The 22,820-nt window shown below is 31.9% G+C and overlaps 1 protein-coding gene across 15 annotated transcripts in view; it reads left to right on the top strand.

Annotated features, from left to right (window-relative positions):
- LOC148605054 (inositol polyphosphate-4-phosphatase type I A-like) overlaps window positions 1-14,792 on the top strand; it is a 78,127-nt gene extending 63,335 nt beyond the window's left edge. For all 15 annotated transcript variants that reach the window (XM_088551228.1, XM_088551231.1, XM_088551232.1 and 12 more), the window contains 2 exons: window positions 13,184-13,338; window positions 14,518-14,792. In XM_088551228.1, the coding sequence (XP_088407354.1) occupies window positions 13,184-13,338; window positions 14,518-14,650 (288 nt within the window). In that variant the 3' untranslated portion in view covers window positions 14,651-14,792. The remainder of the gene's footprint in view (window positions 1-13,183; window positions 13,339-14,517) is intronic.
- Window positions 14,793-22,820: the final 8,028 nt, after the last annotated feature.

The following is a 22,820-nucleotide window of genomic DNA, read 5'->3' on the forward strand; positions in this document are numbered from 1 at the left end:
GTTTGAAAGCCAGTCAACCACAAACATATTTCCATTGTCGGTTGTAGCGAAATACTTAGGAAAAGTGAAAATATTCTTTAAATCCTTATGATATTCCCATATCCTTTCCAGTTGCCATTTTGTCAAATTTCATAACAATCTTGCGGTCAGCGGCAGCTGATGAATCTATAGTACGTATTGCTCCTGCTATGACCTTGTTATTCATAGTGACATGAGCTGCTAGGATACAAAATGGATTGGCATGATATATGGAATCTTTTATTAATCCATTACTTTCTATGATTTTCAGAGTTGATGTTCCATCAGCTATCAAAACTGAGCTCTGGCAGTAAAACTGAATACCTGCAACTCTACAGTGGAGTTTAATTTGCATTGCAATGTCATTCTCATTTAGCTTACACATTATCTCAACATCTTCATAGCCATCGCACATGTAAATTATTCCATTTTCTAAGGAAGCTAAATGACGATACCGATTCAGTTCAATGAGAGACTCTCTTTTCATCAGTATTTTCATTCCTTGCACCAGTTCGCCCTTCTCTCCATTCTCTGCAAGTCTTCCAAATGTATTCTGGGTAATATTTGCTGGAGTAAACTGTAGCATTGGATCAGATTTAAGAGGAGGGAACACAGACATTTCCTCTTCAAGGTGAAAAAAGGTGTGTTTTGGTTGTCTAGCATTTTCACCAGCTTTTCTTCATTTTTCTCAAGTTGATATTTAATTTCATCCAGCACTGATTTATCTGTAATGGATTCTTGAGTTATCTCATCTTTTCTTTTTTGAACTTCTGCAAACATATCCTTTGCAAAGTTTTCTCCAACTACTTTCCATTTGTCTCTTTGATCTTGAACTTCTTTCAAAACTCTCACATTTTTCAAGTTCGTTTGTATTCTGCTTTACAATTTTTCTTCTTTGTTCTTCTATTGTCGTTTTCTGGGTTTTAAGAATCTTAACTTCTCTTTAAGTCCCTCAAGTTTCTTCAAGTAGATATCTTTTATCTCAGTGAAGTCATGACCTTTATAACCTTTGGGCAGACCAGTTGCTCACATGATGAGCAATGAAGACAACATACCTGAGTCTCATGTTGCCTGCATTTGGCATTTGAAAAGTCTGCTTCAGTATTTAGATGGGCATATCTTTCAATATCCTTAATATCTATCACTTGATGGTTCTTGGCAGTTTTGATTTTTGGAAGGATTTTTTCATCACACTTGTTGCACATGAGCAGCTGACATTCGAGGCACTTCCACTTCAATCTTTTATCCACCTTGCATAATTGACAAAGAAGAATTTCCTGAGCCTTTATGGCTGATTTTGACATGACCATTTTTAATATTGATATTAAATATCTGTAAGAATATCCCACTTCCTGATTGGTAGAAAGATTAACAAGATATACCTTAATTGTACTTACCTTATATAATATTTGGTAATCTTTACATGTATTTTCAAAAGCACCTGTCTACCTTATAATCAGGCTGTGGTTGAACCTAAGCCTATTCTTGATATAAATTATTTCTCCACTCTCTGTGGTAAAATTAAAATTTTAACACGCTCACTGAAAATTTTAAGTTTACCATGATATCAATCGGAGAAATAATTTAAACAACTCATTACTGAAGGGGAATCTATATTTATTGCCAGAAAATTTGGTTGTTAACAGAATCTAAGGTTATACAACAACAGTTGTTGAATTTTTCTTGGTCACCTTAACTAAAATCAGATTTTTTTCTCACTTTTGCTGTGCCATCTCAACCAGGAACATCAGCACATATCTTTAAGAATTGAAGTTTTGTACTGTGTGCCTTTTATTGCAACTGTACAATAAGTGAGAAAGAAGAATGTAAAAAGTTTGATTTCATTATCTTCAAATTTACAATGTTGTAGAAAAAACTGAGGATATTATTTATTTTAATCTTTTGTGATATCATGATCTGTGAAGTTTCTGCTATTATGTTTTGATTTTATCAAATATTGCCTGAATTTCATTATCAGTTGTATTTTAAAAGGTCTATTGTTACATGCAAGAATCACCACAATGAATTTGAATTAAAAATCAATATATACACTTCTACTATATATGCAGGTATTTAATGTACCTTTTATGGTATATTATGTAATTGAATTTACCAGTTTAGTTTCCTAGGACTTAACATTTTGAATTTTTGTCAATATTAGTTTAAGGACATTTAGAATGTCTTGTCCTTTAATAGCACTGCTTAAAAAACAGGTGTTCTGATGAATGTCTAAATAGCTGTCTTTGTAAGAATCATGCAAAATCTGAAAAATGTGATACAGCCCAAAAAAGGCTATATATTTTTATTTTTGTAATTAAGTTGTTTTATGGGTCTATACTATGAAATGTGTAATTATTCATTCAAATCTGCCTGCTCTTAGGAGATAATCAACATTGAAAATACGGTAGATTCTATTGTATTTAAGCGTCATTTACATAGTTATCTCCCTCAATTTTGAAATCTACAGTGCATCCTAAGAGCACAGGTTATATGAAAAACCAAATGTTAATTTCTGTTTACTATGACATTTCAAACAAAATATCAAAAATAAAAATATGTAGGCATTTTACCCATGAATTATATTTTGCATGATCCTTAGCTGCAGTGCTACTTAAAAAATAAACTTCAGCTGCTTGAAAATACTTTCAAACATGATTGCAATGCTTTGAACCTTAAAATACTAACAAGTTTGATTATGGCTTACTTTAAACCAATTTGTTTACCTAAATACTGGTTCAATTTCGCAGCTATTTAATTTCGGTTTAACACTCTCCTGAAATATATTCTATTATGAAGAGACTAGTTGGTAGACATTTATTTTCATTGTTTTGTTTTCGTGCTTTCAGATATATTGAATATTAAGTGTAAGTACTTGTTAGAATCAGGCAAAATGGGAAAAATCAGAAACATGCATGTCAAAAACACATCTGACAATGTAATATCACTCAAGGATACTTTCTTTATTTGAAAATAACACTATTTAATTTCTGCATCATTGGCTTTACTCAGAAATTTTTCAGTAGAATCTTAGAAAAATGAGGTTTTTGATAGAGTTATCTGCCCTTGAAATGTTCATTTTTGGTGCATTTCAATGAAATTGTAACTCAAAGGTCCAGCATGATATGGATAATCTTATCCTTTTTCCTTGATAGTCAAATTACACTAACAAATAGATGGGTTTTTTTTTTCATACCATGTTTCACCTACTGCCTGATTCTTACAGGGACTGACACTTAACAATCTAAAAACGTTGTATACAGAATATTGTTCAGGAGTTACAATCCTTTTCTTCATTGAAAATTTGGAAATCTTTCTTTGATGGCCATATTATATTTTTTGTCTCAAAACCTTTTAAATCTTGGTTTTCCTACCACGAAGAGCTGTTTTACCCCAAAAAGATAAGTATATGTTGTTTACAGGGAAATGTTCATACTGTCTTTTCTTTACTGATTTTTGAAGTCAGTTTCCTGTGGCAGTCTTCTATCTACCACCCTTTCCCTTGTAGTATAATCTTTGGGAAGAAAAAGTTTTTGTGACAGTTTAATTTTTGTGTTATAGAGAATTATAACTGGGAAAATAAAACTGCTGCATAAATGTCCTAATTCACAGTAATAGTAAAAATCTAGTCCATCATTTCTTCAAAACAGTGATAATTGTAAATAATTTTTATCAATTGTTCCAATTAGTAGAATTAAGTCTTTTGGTTCCATCAAGTTCACGGTCATGACTGGTTGGGACTATAATTTTCACTTCTACAATCAATGTGTCAAAGATAATTATCATGTTAATAATAATATAACTTGTTATAGCTGATATTGAATCCTGATTTATCCTGATATGCCTTATCCACAGATTTGTCCAGAACTGCCCTCTATACACCTTGCCTTGTCCATGTATAATGCCTAATTGTATGACCACTTTCTTTTTAAATATTGCACAGTTTTATTTGTTACCGTATCATTGTATGTGCAAAATGTATATCAATTTAGCAACTTCAGTAATATTATGACTCTAAAAATATTCAAGGATTTAAAATGAAATGAAAAAAGGATACTTCCTTTTATTTTTCATGCTTCACTGTCTTTGAGTTCAGAGATAGTTGATTTTAAATACAAAAGGCCTTAAAGGGATGGGTATATTATAGGCTAAAAACCACTAATTCCACTTCCCATAGGCTTCTATGCTAATTTCACAATATTCAATGGCTTCTCTGGACTTTACCTTAACTTTAACCTGCAGATGACTATATATCAGCATGATTCTACATATGTCAGCTCACAATCCTCAGAATGGCATGTGGGGTTAGCAGACTTGCAGTGCAGTACTGGTCACCGGAAGTGAAGGGTCTATAAATAGCATGGGAAATCCCAGTGTTTTCACAAGATAGGGGTATATTTAAAAATCATTATGGAGATTAGGCTTCACATCACAAGAAGCAAAATGCACCTATAAAATGTACAGAAATGTTTTTCCTTTCAGAAACTGTTTAAATTTTTAAAATAAGATGAGAACTTTTTTCACAGCACTATGAGGAACAGGGGTAATTTCTGCGTAGGACTATTTTTGCGTACGTTCCAAATGCTCATTGGTTGAATTGGTGGTCTGTAACCTATATATGCTGTAACACAGCAGTTGATTTGCAAACCTCATTGACATTACATAATGTCTATACATTGATTGACTTACTGAGGGTTACCATACAAAAAAATGGTGTATTTTTTTTTAAACTCACAGTCAATAGAAATAATTCTAAGATAATAAATGTGTATGAATGGTTTTTTTCTAGGCTTGATCAACAGGGTCCCTTTTATCAGAAGTTAACTGTTACTAAGTCTTAAGTCTCGTGGACATTTTTCCCATATATTTTCGCTATGCATTCAAGACTAAGTGATGTAATAATATACATCCACATGTCCCCCCCTCAAAATATCCTTGAATTAAAGATCACTTTTGTAGAACTGATTCATTTGAACTGCCCGGAAAGAACTGAGTCACTGGTTCATATTATGTTGTTTAAGCAATCTGGTCATGCCACAAATTAAAATTATTCATGAACTTTTTTCCAAAGTTATCTATGAAATTTTGACAAACCAGGAAAATAATGGTACTTATATAGTGTAAAAATACATTTATTAGTGGGTACCTATTTTCTTGGTTTAAGGAAAAGTTATCAATTCATGGATTCTTGAATTTGTGGGTCTGACAACTCTATCATACAAATGAATTGGAAGTTTCCTTTTCATTGAAAATCAACATTTGTGGTTTACCAAACACATGAAAACTGATTTATTCAATGTGTCATAGTTTTCCTTTCCTCGTTTGTCTACCCTGGACTTGACTTTTTATGAGCAATTCGGCGGGTGTTTCTTTAAAAAGAAAGGACGCTTACCCTACCGATGCACCTGGTCCATGCTCCCAGTTTTTAGTGGAGTCAGAGTTGCTCATTTCCTTTTGTTACTTTGTATGTATGATTTTAGTTACTTCATGTTCTTTGTTGTGTATGTCTGTTTTCCATGTCTGGTCTTTGTCCCTGGATTACATTCTTTTGATTACCACTAGAATCTTGGTTCCCTTGATTACTCTTATATGACTATATTGTAATTGTGATTTAGGACATCACAATTATGACATTTTTTTTTAAGTGGCCCTAACTTAACTGGCTCGCATAGTTTTTAGCATTTAGCTCTGATTGCTAGTTTCAGTTACATGTAATTTGGAAAAAGAACTGCTGAAAATTTTTTTTCTGAAAACAGACCAAATATATTTGTCTTTATCATGTAAATAATAGTATCTTAGTCTTTGCCTATGAGGAATGTAGCTGTTTTTCCTCTTTTTTTTGCCCCCCCCTTCCCCCGCTACATGGAAGGGGACGTAGAATTAGGGGTGTCCATCCATCTGTCCAGTCACACTTGTGGATGCCACTCTTTGGAATACCTCTTGACATTTTATTCAAATTATGTAAGATCGTTTTTTACTGTTTATAGTTGATCATCTTGTGCTGCCAGGACTTTTGCACTTCAACTTCTTTTTTTGTGACATCTGGAGACATATTGCTATGAGTTGCTTGTTCATTTAAGGACTTTGTTGATTATGCACCACTATGTTGCTATTGGTGATATCTCGATCGATTGGGATATAATTACATTAATTATGCATATTATGGAAATAACGATTATCTCATTTGATAATCAGCTTTACATGGGATGTTTCGTGAGTCGATGAAACATATCTTTGAGCTTTTTACATAGACCACACCCACAATTAGGTGGACTTCTTTTATTGATTACACTGTGTATTGCCTATTTTCTACGTATATATTTAAATAGAGTAGAAATAAAACAAGAATAACATATGAAATGTTATTAGAAGAATTGAATATTTCATTTTTGATGTTTCATTGGCATGTACGGGTAAAAGCGTTGACTGGTCACACATTTTGGACATGAAGCTCACTAGCACTTCATTGGAAATGTGCTATAGTCAACACTTGTACAAGCTGATGAAACATTAAAAATTGAAACATTCAGTTCTTAAATGCGACTCTTCGTACATCACCTGTTCTGTGCCTGCGTAAAAAGCTCTAGCAATCAATTACAAATTATTTCATTTTGGACAGAATGATTTTGAGCCATTCATATTGCAGACTATGTACCTGTTATATTATGATGTATAGAACATCACTCATGGCTCTGTCCCTATGTTAATATATTTTCGTACTATGTGGAAAACCTGTGTTGAATTAGATGTTTAAGTAATCTCAAGACTAAATGATGTGCGTAGCATGAAAAAAATGTTAATAATAACTGTCTTGTCAAGCTGCTTTTCATGGAGCAATATTTTTTTGTAATAAGTTCCTATCCATTGACTCTTCCTGAAAACAAAGGTCATTTCTTGGGACTGGTTTTACATAAACAGTTTCATGTGAAGGACCAAGGCAGGGAATTTCAGTCTATTTACCGGTAGATAATACCATATGTGTTAATGGCTATTGGGTTGGACTTCATCACGTGAATTGTTTCTAATGTCAGTCTGTATCCTTTAAGTAGCAGTATATAAAAGTCAGACAGAAGGTGATTCATGCATGTCAAAAACTCACCCAATTCAGTTTTATTTCTTATTCAGAATCAGTTACAGACCAAATAACCAGTCACAGTTCTTCATTTGGGTGTTGCACTTTTAAGATAAAATTTATATAAATTGTACATGAAATTTGCACTATTATTCTTGATTTTGTTTGATTTGTATGATTTTCTCAATAGTACAGATCTGAATAAAGGACAGCTGTTATGTAAAAACATAGCATATGTAGATTGACAAAGCATTGTTTGTTCATTGGGTTTTTCTTCTCCATGAATCACTTTAATATGGGCAGTGCCTGAATTTTATATGGATTGGTACTTAAAAGCATTGTTTTTATCATCACCACTATACACTTAGTGTTCACTTGATGGCTTGAGCACAGTAAAACCTCTCTTGGACTTTAAAATTGGTTCCTTTAGACAGGTGTATGATTAAACAAGGTTCAATTTACATTTAAATTGATATGAAGGGACTGTTCAAAATGTCTGGTTTAGTCAGGTTTTCAGATTATTCAGAGTTCTGTTTATTTATGTTTCACTGTATTAGCCAAAGGAGTCAGTATGAAATTTTAATACTACATTCCATACCACCAAATGTTGGCATTGATTTTTGGGGGTTTTTTTTGGCCCCAATTGTAAGGAACACAAGGTTTAAGGGGTCAGAAGCTGTAATTTTATAATCATATATTATTTTTTTTATTGTCAATCAGTTCCATTAATATTAGGTTTATGTCATGACGTTCTTATTTGCATATAACTGTTTAGTTTTTTTGCACCCCTGTCTCTCAGACTGGATATAGTATGGTGTAGTATGGTACACTTGTGTCTGTCTGTCCGTCCTTCCTTTTTTCACACATAATTCAAAACCATTTCCACCAGTTTTCACAACTCTGATATATTTTGTCTCTCATTTGATGTGAGCTCTCTTGTTTGATTTTTATAAATCATTAAAAAAAAAGAACTTCCAAAAAATTTCCATGAAACTTGGTGAAATGGTTTGTAATGAAGGTTTTGATACACTTATTAAGTAGCAGTCTTTGTAAGAATCATGCAAAATCTGAAAAATGTGATATACCCCAAAAAAGGCTACAGATTTTTATTTTTGTAATTAAGTTGTTTTATGGGTCTATACTATGAAATGTGTAATTATTCATTCAAATCTGCCTGCTCTTAGGAGATAATGGACATTGAAAATCCAATAGATTTTATTGTATTTGAGCGTCATTTACAGAGTTATCTCCCTTGATTTTGAAATCTACAGTGCATTCTATACAATTTTTATCTCCTGAGAGCACGGGTTATATGAAAAACCACATGTTAATTTCTGTTTACTATGACATTTCAAACAAAATATCAAAAATAAAAATATGTAAGCTTTTTACCCATGAATCACATTTTGCATGATTCTTAGATGGAGTGCTACTAAATTTCTGGTTTACTTCTTGGACTTTATTAAGAAATTGTCCCTGCTTTTAAATTGAATCAAATCCAGATATATGATTAAACCATTTGATTTCATGAAAATTGGATTTCTTTGTAAACCTAACTCAGAACTTTTTATTCAGGACTCTGTTTTTATATGGCTGCAGTAAATTTGTCATCGTAAATTAGTGTGGCACTGTTACCATGTCCTTAGAAACTTGATTTTTGTGCAATAGTTTGGGTATTAGTTGGTTGATCTTTTTAAAATTTTATTACAAGGTTACAATCTACTAAAGAAAGGTTCGTTTTGGTTTTGTAGGTTATGACCCCAATTGTTTTAGAATTAAGGGCTGAAAAGTGGCTTACAGTACCTGAACTGATCGGTGAAACAAACATTGCTATCGGTCATCGATCACCGATCAGTTTCCGGTCAGTCATCGATTTGTCAAACCGATCCATTTAACTGGTGATCGCATCACGTGACCACAGAGCGGTCAATGCATTTTACAATTTTTGTTGTTTTCTTTGTCAATTTAACACAAATATTTACATAATGTAATATATTTATACTTTTAATTTACATTTCTTTTATCTAAAACAGATCTTCCATCATTTTACATAACAAAAACTGCAATCAGATCGGTCACTGGCCATCGGTCATTGATCGGTCAGCGATCAACCAGTCAACGGTTATCGATCTTTCAAATCGTTCAAGGACTGCAATACAACAATTTCATAGAATTTCACTATATAACTGCAGTAAAAGCATAGGAATGTCTATGATATTGTTCCACACATTCTATACCATAATGTCAGACATCAATTGATTTTTGGTAAAGAGGGGCCAGAAATATGCATTTTCCTGATGTCCAAATAATAAGTTGACTATTAGTGAATATATCTCCTTGAAATTGTATTACAAGGTGCCATACCACCAAAGGAGACTGGGATTGATTTTGAGGGTTATATTGTAGGAATAAGGGGCCAAAAAGGGGCCTGAAACAAACATTTTCCTTATGTTCGTATAAGTGAATGGATCTAATATGAATTTTACTAGAAGCTGCCATATCATTAAAAGAATGGATTTGAATTTTTGTTTTTGTTGTGACTTGAGCCAAGATAGAATAAGAACCCCAAAGAGTCCAGAAAAAAGTTGTTTTTTTTATATCTAGAATGGATTGCTTGAAATTGTACCACAAGGTGCCATATCCCCACAGGAAGTTTAGGATTGGTTGTGCAGGTTTTGACTCAAACCATTTAAGAATAAGGGCCAAAAGTCAACACTTTGGTCCTGGTCAAACTTTTATCTTGTTTCAAATATCTAACCATAATCGAAATTCAAAGCTGTGTAAAGTTATAATGTTGTGTCCATACTTGCCCTAACAATGCAGGATTTGACGTCTACGATCATATCAGGCTGCCCCCTGTGAAGCATTTTTTTTTTTATATGGTGGTCGACAAAAGTTTCAACTTGATCAAAAAACTTAATTCTTAAGGTTTTTAATATTTTGATTCTTATTGGGTATTTAATATCGTAGATTTTGGAGCATAATAGAAAATGTTCAATTTCAAATTTTAAGTTCTATGACCATATTCATTCTTTCTAATAAACCTATAATGTCATAAATTTAATCACAATCCAAATTTATTTTGTTGACTTATTGGAAATGCCATTATATTTTGACTTGATTATTTTTCACAGTTATTCATAAAATCACTTTTAATAATATTGCAGGTGGACAGTTTAATAATAATTTAAAAATAAGTTATAATAAAGTGTTTCACAGTTTTCCAGACATGTTAAGTGTACAATTTTTTCCCTTCATATTTAATACATCTGACCTTTCCAGGGGAGTGAGTATATTGTATTTGTCTTAAATCTGTTTAGTTCACAAGTCTGTGCTTCTCTCTCTGTTTTTCTTCTATATAAATATTTTAGGATAGAATTAAAAATGAAGAAAGTTTGGATGGGATAGCATTTCTGAAGATTATAAAGTTTACCAGAACATTATAAGAATTCATTCTACATTCTGTATTTTAACCTTTTTCCATGGGCACAGTTCATAATGATCCCCTTTTTGTCTCAGTCAACTACAGATATCAGATATAAGTTTCTTCCTTTTTGTTGTTTTTCTATGAGACAGGTGCATATGACCCTGTCTGTTCTTGGTAAAATAGTCAGTCACTATACCCAAAGTAAAAGTAGTCCAGTAAAGTTCAGAGGGTCAATGAATAAATTAATCCTTTTTTTTTTACACAGGTCGACATCTTTGAATGACAATTTTTATGTTAAGATATTCAAATTATACAAATACTTAAGAATTAATTATTGTATAATGGAATTTTCAGGGTGATTACTGTGATTACAGCGCCCAGTAATGCAAAACATATTTTATGCAAATTACTCACTGACTAGAGGTTTTGGCAGTAAAATGGAAGAAATACATTCTTACAGTTGTCATCTATTGAAGATCTGGGATTTCTTGCACTTGTGTGAGAACCTATTAATTTTTTGAAATTCAGCAAAGAGAAAAATACGAATTGCAAATCTTTTTAAATGAATATATGTTTCTCATGAAACATGGTTTATATGTTTCATTTATAACAAGTTTTATGTATGAAATTTGAAGCTAACTGACCCAGTTCTTATGTATTTTATACAAAAATGTTTAAAAATTGAACATAAAATGAAATTTTAGATTTGCCCCTTAAATCATGTTAATGCTTTCAAATTCAGTTTGACAGGGGGTCAAGAGGAATACATAATATAATGACAATAGGTATGGTGTATATATCAAAGAGACAATAACCCAACCAGGATGAAAGTGTTAGCCAAAGCCCACCCATTGGTCTTCAGTGAACTATGAGGAAATCTTCATACCACAGGGCAGGCTGCAGCTAGCCCCAAAACATTATTATACACATGTACAGTGAGGAGTTGTCACTTAAATTAATTGATGCTCTGGGTAAGGATACTTGTGTCCTATGTATCCATAGAAGGAGGTGCAGCAGCCAAATTATTAACCACAAAACCAAATTTTACTGTAAGAATTCAATAAAATTTATGATTGTATGTACCATCTATAGAATAAAAGGGTTGGATTTTGATCATTGTTAGGGCTATTGGCAGTTAAACATGTCCCTGGACTTAAAATTCAGAGGTCTGACATCTGTGTTGGGTCAAGGGCAAGCAGAGGCTAACTTCAAGTTGACCAGATCAATGATTTAAAAATATAAAAAAAACTTTTGAACCTATGTATATCAACAACAATTTATGTTATAAAGCACAGACCACTTTCTCTCTCAAGGGGAAATCTATTGTAAGATTTCAGTATGTGTATAAGGTCTTTAACCCAAAGACAAAGGATAGTTTAATGTACTATGGGTGCCCATCATCCTTTCAATCAAACATTCAACTTATATTTATCCTGCAATGAGTTCATTAAAGGGCAAATAATGGGTGTCAAATAAATTTATGCTTTATTTGTATAGTAGTGCATAAAGCAATTAAGTTCCGTCCACCATCACAATCACAGGCCCGTCAAATTTTCTCAGTCAATCTGTCAGTCACAGCATTTTGAAGACATTGTGCCATCCTTCTCCCAAACATTGGGCATTGGTGGTTTGTGAATTTCTCTTTGCAATGTCATATGAAATGTCATAAATGTAATATATATTTAATATAAAACAGTTGGGTTTTGCACCAGTGTTTCAGTTTCTTGTATTGGTTACACTGTGTATTGGTTGTTCCTGTTTTTTTTTCCTTTTGTGTTGTTTGATTAAATCTTTGTCTTTTGGGTGTCCTGATATTGTTTTGTCCTTTAGGTTTTCTTGACAGTATTTTTTTTTCTTTTGATGTCTCTGATATTATTTTGTCTTTTTTGATGTCCCTGACATTGTTTTTTCTTATTGGTATTCTTGCCATTTTTTTTCCTTTAGGTATTCCTGACATTGTTTTGTCCTTTTGGTTTTCATGACATTGTCTTGTTTTTATATATATGTATATATTCAGTACATTGTTTTGTTCTTTTGGTGTTCTTGACATTGTCTTGTTTATATATATATATATATATATATATATATATATATATATATATATATATATATATATATATATATATTCAGTACATTGTTTTGTTCTTTTGGTTTTCATGACATTGTCTTGTTGTTCTGTTTTTTATATTCAGTACATTGTTTTGTTCTTTTGGTGTTCATGACATTGTCTTGTTGTTCTGTTTTTTTATATTCAGTACATTGTTGTGTTCATGACATTGTCTTGTTTTTATATATATGTATATATTCAATACATTGTTTTGTACTTTTGGTTTTCATGACATTGTCTTGTTGTTCTGTTTTTTTTATATTCAGTACATTGTTTTGTTCTTTTGGTGTTCATGATATTGTTTTTCCCTATAGGTGTTCTTGACATTGTTTTATCTTTTTTTTATTTCCTTGACATTGTTTTATCTTTTAGGTGTCCCTGACATTGTATTGTTCACAAATCCCCTCATTTGAACTTCTTAGTACAAAAGTTTCGCTTTGATATCAATTCAAAGCCTTCATGAAACATTAATTAAAAAATTGTTTAAATACTGATACTATTCTTTTCGGATATGCAATTCTCATCAGTATTAATTAATTCAATTTATTTTTTGTCTTTATAGATTACTCGAAAATTAAAAGGATGTCGCTTCACAAGTTGTAAAAGTGCTAAAGACAGAACTGCCATGTCAGTGACATTAGAACAAGTTTATATATTACAACAGGACCACGACCTGGCATCACATGTGTTTACACAGGCCCTAGATTGTTTTAGAAGGTTAGTTTAAAATTGAAAACAGGACAATGCACACACATGCCTTGAGCTTATTTTAAATAAAAGATTAACCAGTAATTCAGTAATTAAGTATTATATAATCAGGAAGAAACTGACACCAATATTTTCTGCAATCTCAACACTGTGACATTACATTGCTTAGCAGAAGAGTTACCTTTTAAGGTAATAATCATGCAAATGTGATTCATGGTTGAAAAACCTACATATTGTTATTTTTGATATTTTGTTTAAAATGTTATAGTAAACAGAAGTTAACCTGTTGCTTTTCATGTAACTAATGTTCATAGGAGATATAATATAAAATATAAAGAATTTACTATAGAATTCAACATTAAGGGAGACAACTTTGTTAATGACACTAGAATACAATAAAAACTATTGAATTTTCATTGTGATTTATCTTCTAAGAGCGGATAGATTGGAGTGAATGATTTCACATTTTATCATTTAGACCAACAAAACAACGTAATTACAGAAATGAAAATGTGTACCTTTTTTGGGGTGTATCACTTATTACAGAATTTGCATGATTCTTACAAAGACTTTTACTTAACCTTTTGAACAGTTCATATGAGAGATTCTCCCCTATTGACACTGTCTCATGTTGGAGATTCGTATGTACAAAAACCTTTTTTTTAAATTCAACTACTTAGTATTTTTCAAAGAAAATATAGTAATTTTAACCAAAAACTTCTTACAAATGTTATATTTTATTTTATGATGCAAGGCCCAAAATTTGGGAGGGTTAACAGATATGAGGAGATCACCTATGAAATTGCAAATCATGGAGACATTAACTTTGTCATATTTTGATAGTGATTTGATGATGTATAAGGTGCAGTGTGAGATTACGGCATGCACAGTGTAAGATTGGAGCAAATGTACCAATCTACCATTGGTCAGCTCATATGTGAATGTCTTCTTTAATTTGTCATCAAGCTAAATTATATTGAAATATAAGTAGAATAACAAACATTCAACTCACAAGTAGCATTTAGAATAACAAACATTCCACTCATATGTAGCATTTAGAATAACAAACATTCCACTCATAAGTAGCATTTAGAATAACAAACATTCCACTCACATGAATATCTTTTTAAAAAAATGATTTTTTTTTTCAATTTTCATCAAGTACATTATTGCAATTTTCTTTTTCAGTGAAGGTGTTCGGAGAGAAAATACGCTGAAAAACATTGGAATAAGGAAATATGCCTTTAACAGTTTCCAATTATTATATGTACCCAAACTGTACCGACCTCCAAATGGAACTTACGGAAATGTTGCTGGATGACTAGCCAAATTTGTTATTGTATCAGCTCTACTAGCTCTGTTGCTTGCTTTCATTTTTCCGATGATAATGAACATTGTTCTGTGAAATGCTTTGTGATTTTATAGTGTTGTTAGTATCCAAGTAAAAAATTAATTGTTGTTTATGTGGTGCATAGACCTATTGTGAGAGCTTAATGATTACAGATTTTTTTTTTCAGCATTTAAGTACAAGTCTTTAAAAGAATCAGGGAAAGTAGAAAAAAATCTAAAAGATGAATATGAAAGACCTACTGATCTGATATAAATTGCCACTCAAAGAATACTTCTCTTTTTGAATTGATCACTTTTTAATCTTTGCATCACTGAAGGTTTGGGAATTTTTTCTTAAAATTGTTTGAAAATTGAGGTTTTTGGCAGAGTTTTTAGTCCCTGAAATGATGATTTGCTGTTTATTTCAATGAAATCATAATTTACCAGAGAAATGAGAAATCTTGTCTTTTATTCCTTGATTCTTGATGGAATAACTAGCAAAAAAAAACACTGTATTTCATCCCATATTCCACCTGCTCCATTCCATGATTCTCACAGAGACTGACACTGAAAGTAGTTCCATGTTTATAATTATTGGACTAAATAACAGTTATAACAATTTCACTTAACTCCAAATGTATCAGCACAATACAATGAAACCTGTAGAATTAACTACCCCCATTAGCTGACCACCTGCTATCACATTCCAAACATCAGGAAGGATTGTTTCTTGATAGCTTGGATATATTTATTGACCACCTGCCAAATGCTACCAGCTGTCTAAAGAGAGCACTCCCTTGAGTGGTTTCATGATGTGGATAGAACTATTGTTTTATCAATGAAATTGTTAGTGTTGTCCTTTTTAACTAATACCCCATCCTCTTTTATCGGGAAAAACATGCATATTTTTTTTTTTTGGTTGAATTTTAAGCAAGTAAGTGCACACAATCTTATATTCTTAGCTAAAACTGATACTGTAATGGATGATACCAAAAATAATGAAATTTTGAACTAAAACACTGTTCAACACTTTGAAAAATGATAAATCTCATTTGGGATATTTTTTTAGGAATCATTACAAATTAGAAACTTCACTTGTCGTAACAGTCTCATTTTAGAGGTTATATAAGGCAGATGATATCTTTTCATATATAAAGAAATTTTTAGCTATTCCATGTTATAGGAATTCTGATAATTTTAATTTTCATGGAAAAACTTACATTTCCACAATCAGTACAGATATTTAAGCTTTCAACTTGACAATTGGAAGTTACCGGTAGGGTAAGCGTCCTCTGCTTTTCTAGAAACACCCGCCGAGTTGTGAATTTATAATCATTCATTCCAATCTATGTGCTCTTATGAGATAATCCAGATGAATTACCCAATAGATTCTATTGAATTTTAGTGTCATTTACAGAGTTATCTCCCTTAATTTTGAATTCTACAGTGCATTCTATACAATTTTTGTCTTCTAAGAACACAGTTTCTATGTAAAGCCAACTAATATTTTCTGTGTACTTAAGCATTTAAAACAAAATATCAAAAATAAAAATATGTAGGCTTTCCAGCCATGTGTCACATTGTGTGTGATTCTTAACTGGAGTACTACTTAACACCTGAAAATATAACATTCAACCCTGTATTATCAGAAGTGTCATTTGGATTTTGTGCATCATGCAAGTGATTTGTTCTTGTGCATTTCAAATATTGTGCATTAGGAAACATTTATTTAAGTTTATTTAGTATTTTACTATATTTGTGGTCGTTATGGAGTTCATAGCTAAAAAATTGTGCATTTTATTACATAACTAATTTTGAATATCACACAATATTTGTGGTCATTATGGAGTTTATAGCTAATAAATTACTCTTTTTAAATACTGACAATACATCATGTATTATAAACCAGCGTACATTTACACAATAATATTTATATACTAAAGTGAAACCTTCTAAACAGAACACCTGAATAATCTGGAAACCTGTTCAAAATAGACACTTTTTGAAATTTTGTTAATGTATTTTAAACTTTGGTAAACCGAAAGCCTGTCTAAATCTAACCAAGTTACTTTGGTGCTTACATGAGATTGATGTAAAATGCTGAATACAAACGTTCCAATGATTTGTATGAGTTGTGTCCTTTTCCCTAGGTCTACCCCTTAAAGCCCAAAAGTGGTTCAATCTAGACATGGTCCACTAGACGTCATATTTTATGGACCAAATGGTTTTATGATAAGAGTACCTTTGACAAATTTCTTTGAAAAAAGAACTTTGAAGTTTGAACTTTATACAAATTCTTCAAAACTTCAAGTGTAACGTTGTTAAGAAAAAACACTTTTTTTAGGAAATAAATAGTGATATTCAAGCCAATCACTTGTCGAGCTCAAAATGACTCGCATGCTAGATTCTCATTATTTTCAAATTGGATCGAGTAATAGTTGAATTTGCTAGAAATTAGAGAAATGTCATAATCTGATCAACAAAACTGTAACCCCAAAAATGAGACAGAAGCAAGAAATAATAATAATATATACATAAACAAAAATTATGTGTCTGTTACCCTTTCAGACACGCCATTGGCTAGCAGCTTGCTGTGAAAGGGAAAGCCGATTATTGCCTCATGCATTAAGACCTATGCGTCCAAGAAATTGGGTCCTCTTCGAGATGGTAGATTTTTACTGGGTACCCTGCGGTCCCAGGCAGAAACTTGGGTATATAAAAAGTGTTCATAACATCACCAAACTTCTATGCAATGAAACACTAAAACATGTCGATTCAGTAAAGAATAAAGATGGAAATTTCTTAACAGAAACAGGAGAAATTAGATCCAGATGGAAAGAACATTTCAATGTAGTACTGAAAAGATCTGACCCAATATACCTACCAGAAACATTTGAAAATCTGATTGAGCTGGACATAAACACTGATCGACTTGCACAGGTTGGCATTGAATAGAGTCTGAAGTAAATAAAATGGGGAAAAGCGCCCGGGTGGATAACATTACAGTGGAAATGCTAGTAGTTGACATTAAAATCACTGTAAAAGAATTACGTCATCTTTTTAGAAAAAAAATGGACCAATGGAAAAGCCCCAGATGACTTCAAAAAAATGTCTCATAATAAAGATAGCCTGAAAAGGAGATCTAACATATTGTGGAATCAGGCGGGGAATAACCCTCATTGCAACAACGGCAAAGATAATGGACAAAATAATTGTGAAAAGAATTACCCCAGCAGTTGACAAAAGGCTACGAGATGAATAGACTGGTTTTAGAGCTGGACGAGGGACAACCTACCAGATGTTTGTTACCCGAAACATCTTGGAGCAATCTTCTTTGTTGACTTTGAGAAAGCGTTTGACATAGTCCATCGAGAAACACTATAGAAGATTATGAAAATATATGGAATACCGGACAAACTTATCAAGATGGTCAATATAATGTACGTAGGAAATAGATGTACATTTGTTGATGGTACAAGTGTGTATATATGGTTAGACATTAAATCAGGTGAAAAGCAAATGCTTTTTGTTCCTCCTCATCATTGATTGGATTATGAGACAAACCATTACAGATAACAACACTGGTATAAGATGGAAAATGACAAAACTTGAGGATATAGAATTCCAGATGATGTTGCCTTTCTCTAAAGCACAAAAGACTAGGATATGCACGAAAAGCATTTTTCAAGCTAAACAAAGTACGGAGTTACAGAAGAATCAACAGAAGGACAGAAATAAAACCCAAGTCGAACGTTATATCTATACTATTATATGGATGCAAGACATGGAAAATGATAAAGGGTGACGAGACTTTGCTTGACACATTCTAACTGTCTTAGAAAAAATATTCAAGATATACTGTCCTGAAAAGATCCCCAACGAAAATTGGAGAGATACAGCCCAAGGTGAACCCATTACTCGTCGAATTAAGATGGAAAGGCCGTTTTAAGGATGAATACCAATGCGCGCCCACGGATTGCCTTAACATTGACACCAGCAGAAAAACGTAAAAGAGAAAGGCCAAAGGACCTGGAGACAAATAGCGGAAAGAGAGAGGGACAGAATGGGATTGCTGACATGGATGGTGGCAATACAATCAGCCCAGAACAGAAATCTGTGGAGAGGACTCGTTAGCAGCTCTATTTTCCTCGACGGGAATAGGAATGAAGTCAAAAGCAATTAAGTCATATAAACAAAATACAAAACACACATGAAACTATGATATTATAAGTAACCTGGACTCCCAAAAACGAAGTTTACAAACTAATTTTGCTGACACTTTCATTATGTAAACTATCAATCACATGTATTTGCCTTATTCTGAATATAATTATTTAACTACAATAGTCCAATTTTGCATCATTCATCATATTTCGGCATTGTGGTCCATTTCTTGTACTCTATAAATTATGACTCAGTTCTTCAACATTGTGGTTTTGTCTTGATAAATAGGTAATCGGGTTCCAATTATTTTATATGGAAAGAAGTCAGAAGTCATAGAAACCACATGCATTTATGCTTAAGCTTTCATTTACGTGACGTGTAACATGTACTTTTACTGTAAATGATGTTACAAGACTCTTTCTAAAATGAAAGAATATGAAGTTGTACGGTTATTGGTGAGCTGCATTTAACACATTATCAAGGTCAACGTCGTTTAATCTTTTTACTCAAACGAAATTATTCATGCATGTATGTATTATTAAGCATGGAACGGTTTGAGGATACCGATTTATCCTAGTCAATTCTTCCGACAGATCTTACATTCCACAACAAATGATTTCTACGACCTTTTCTTGAATCACTTGCAGCTATTGAATGCAAAAATACCAATCATATATAATGTTGTGCCTGTGTTTCAAGGAGCAACTGATTTCTTTTTGTGATGGAGGTTTGCTTTATAGTTGACAAATTCTCTTCATTTATTATTTTTCAAAAAGTCTTTTTTTTTGGTACAACTTTATAAGCATGCTCTGAATGATTACAAGGTTTACCTTGTTACCTCTATTTCCTTTTTTGTCTACAGCTGCAAAATACAAATATCTGAAAATTATGAAGTGTCAGTCTCTGTTAGAATCAGGCAATGGCCGAAATATGGTATGTAAAAACTACCATTTGACAATTTGCGCAATTAGAACTTAGGAGAAAAATACAAGGTTTTCAATATCATTTTGGTAAACTAAAATATCATTTCTTTGAAATACACTAAAAATGAACAATTCAGAGCACACAACTCGGTCAAAAATCTCATTTTTCTTGCATTCTATTGAAACCTTTCTGAGCAAATCCAGTGATGCATAGAGCAAATAATGATGATTTTTTTTTTCAAATAGAGAAAGCATAATTGAGTGAAATTATATTGTCAGAGTGATGGGATGTTGACATGCGTGAATCGGATTTTTACCATTTCGCATCATTATTACAATTTCTTTTATTTAAGGAGGTAGACCTAGGGTAAGGGACACAACTCTTAAAAATCATTGGAACGTTTTTAATCAGTATTTTCCACAATCTCATGCAAGCATCAAAGTGACTTGGATTGATTTCATTCAGTTTCAAACGAAAGCTTGATACGCTTTGGTGAAATTGTTTATGATACAAACATATCACTGATTTCAAGAATTATGTCCCTTACCCTCGGTCTACCCCCTTAAAATTTACTGTCAATCCTTTAGAAGATCGAGTACAGAATATGTCTTGACAATTTACAAGAATTTTATCATTTTTTAATTTGATTTCTAGCAATTGGTTACAATTAATGATTTAACATTCACTAATTTTAAACAAGCAATACTTGTTTATAATGAAATAATTTATCTTATTGTCATATATGTATATACTGTTTTCATTGTTGTGTCGAGACATAGATTGTAAAACTTTTTTTTTCAAATGGACGTATTCAAATTCAAGAGAAATTATACATCAAATTTCTTAGGAATTGGTGCTTTCTTTCCTTCATTCATTATGGCTGTGAACACTATTATGGAACATATTTCTTCAATAAAAACGATGAAATATTAAATAGATTATAACTTTTTTATATAATTGATATTTTCAATCAACCAGGATCGACGTTTTAGATAATGCATTATAAATGTTTAGTTGATAATGATATATATTATGTGTTTATACTTTCGTTTTCATGTAAATTGTTCAACATGTCTGTTTCACCACGCTTGATGATCTTTTTACTGTATCCTTCACAATCAATAATTGAAATTAAATTCGAATGGGTGTTTAATGAACCTGCCTACTATCGATGTCCTCGAGTTCTCTTGTAACTTAGATAGTTCAGCAAATATTCTATCATAAGAAGAGTTAATTATATGTGATCATCTTCAGTTGTCCTCAGAAGCTCCAAATATACAATAGGAAAAAGGTCCATGCCGAGCATGAATAAATACAAATATTTAATTTTCATTAATTTGAAAAAAAAAACGTTGAACAAAATTTAGAAGATCGGACATTTCTAAATCTAGATCAAAACTCGTTGAGAATATTACACTTTGAATAATATGTTTTAAGTAGCAGTCTTGATAAGAATCATGCAAAATCTTAAAAAATATGATATATCCCAAAAAAGGCTACATATTTTTATTTTTGTAATTAAGTTCTTCTATGGGTCTATACTATGAATTTTATAACTATTCATTCAAATCAGCCTGCTCTAAGGAGATAATCAACATTGAAAATTCAATAGATTCTATTGTATTTGAGTGTCATTTACCGAGTTATCTCCCTTAATTTTGAAATCTACAGTGCATTCTATATAATTTTTATCTCCTAAGAACACGGGATATATGAAAAACTGAATGTGAATTTCTGTTTACTACGGAAATTCAAACAAAATATCAAAAATAAAAATATGTAGGCTTTTTACCCATAAATCACATTTTGCATGATTCAGAGCTGGAGTGCTACTTAAAAAATAAACTTCAACTTCAAATACTTTCAAACATGATTGCAATGCTTTGAACCTTAAAATACTAACAAGTTTGATTATGGCTTACTTTAAACCAATTTGTGTACCTAAATATTGGTTCAATTACGCAGCTATTTAATTTCGGTTTAACACTCTCCTAGAATATATTCTATTATGAAGAGACTAGTTCGTAGACATTTATTTTCATTGGTTTGTTTTCATGCTTTCAGATCTAGTGAATATAAAGTGTAAGTATTTGTAATAATCAGGCAAAATGGGAAAAATCAGATACATGCATGTCAAAAACACACCGATCTGACAATGTAATATCACTCAAGGATACTTTCTTTATTTGAAAATAACACTATTTAATTTCTGTATCACTGGCTTTGCTCAGAAAATTTTCAGTAGAATCTTAGAAAAATGAGGTTTTTGATAGAGTTATCTGCCCTTGAAATGTTTTGACATAATTGCCTTAGATTAGTTGTTTGGTTTTAAGTGACAAATAATTCTTAAACATTAGTTTGACATTTGATCTAACAAATGGACCGTGGTTTGTACCAGTGCAGTTAGCTAAGTTGAACATTGTGTCAGCTCACGAGGTAAGCGCAAAGGTAGGCGTGTCCATCCGACACATCACTCTGACTCATGGACAACCAGTCCAGTCTGAGCCGAAAAATCTTTCAGATACTAGCTTCAGTCCACAATTGACAAGTTTCCTTATATATTCAAATAAACTTTCATAAACTTTTGCTAGCTTTCACCAATATTTACTAATCTCGTACATAGGGTTAATGGCTAAATACACAGACTGTCAGTCATCGGTGTATCTCCTAAATGATCCACTCATGCTTTGTTTTTTTAGATATGACTGTTCCATATATTGTTCATTATACAAAAGTTCCATACCTCTTTAATATAAATATACATTTATTTCCAAAGTTTTTGTTTTGAATTGTTTGAGCTTAATAATTAATTCTGATTATGAATTGAGTGTATATATGGCATGATGTTTATAATTGCTTAAAACTGTGAAATTTGTGCTTTATGCCCTTGAATAATGTTGCCAGGCTAAAATTCTATTGTTTGGTCAGTCTGTTGTGTTTTTCGTAAAAAGTTGTATATTTAATAATTTACGTTTCTTTTTAAAATAAAAATATGCATAAAAAGTTTTAAGTTTAGCTTGCAAGCAAGTCACATAAGTCCCCTCAAGTTTCCTAAATGGATCCAGAACTCAAAA

The sequence above is a fragment of the Perna viridis genome, chromosome 10, assembly GCF_037379345.1.
Source record: "Perna viridis isolate PV_CMFRI_1.1 ecotype Kerala chromosome 10, ASM3737934v1, whole genome shotgun sequence".
NCBI classification, from domain to species: Eukaryota; Metazoa; Mollusca; class Bivalvia; order Mytilida; family Mytilidae; genus Perna; species Perna viridis.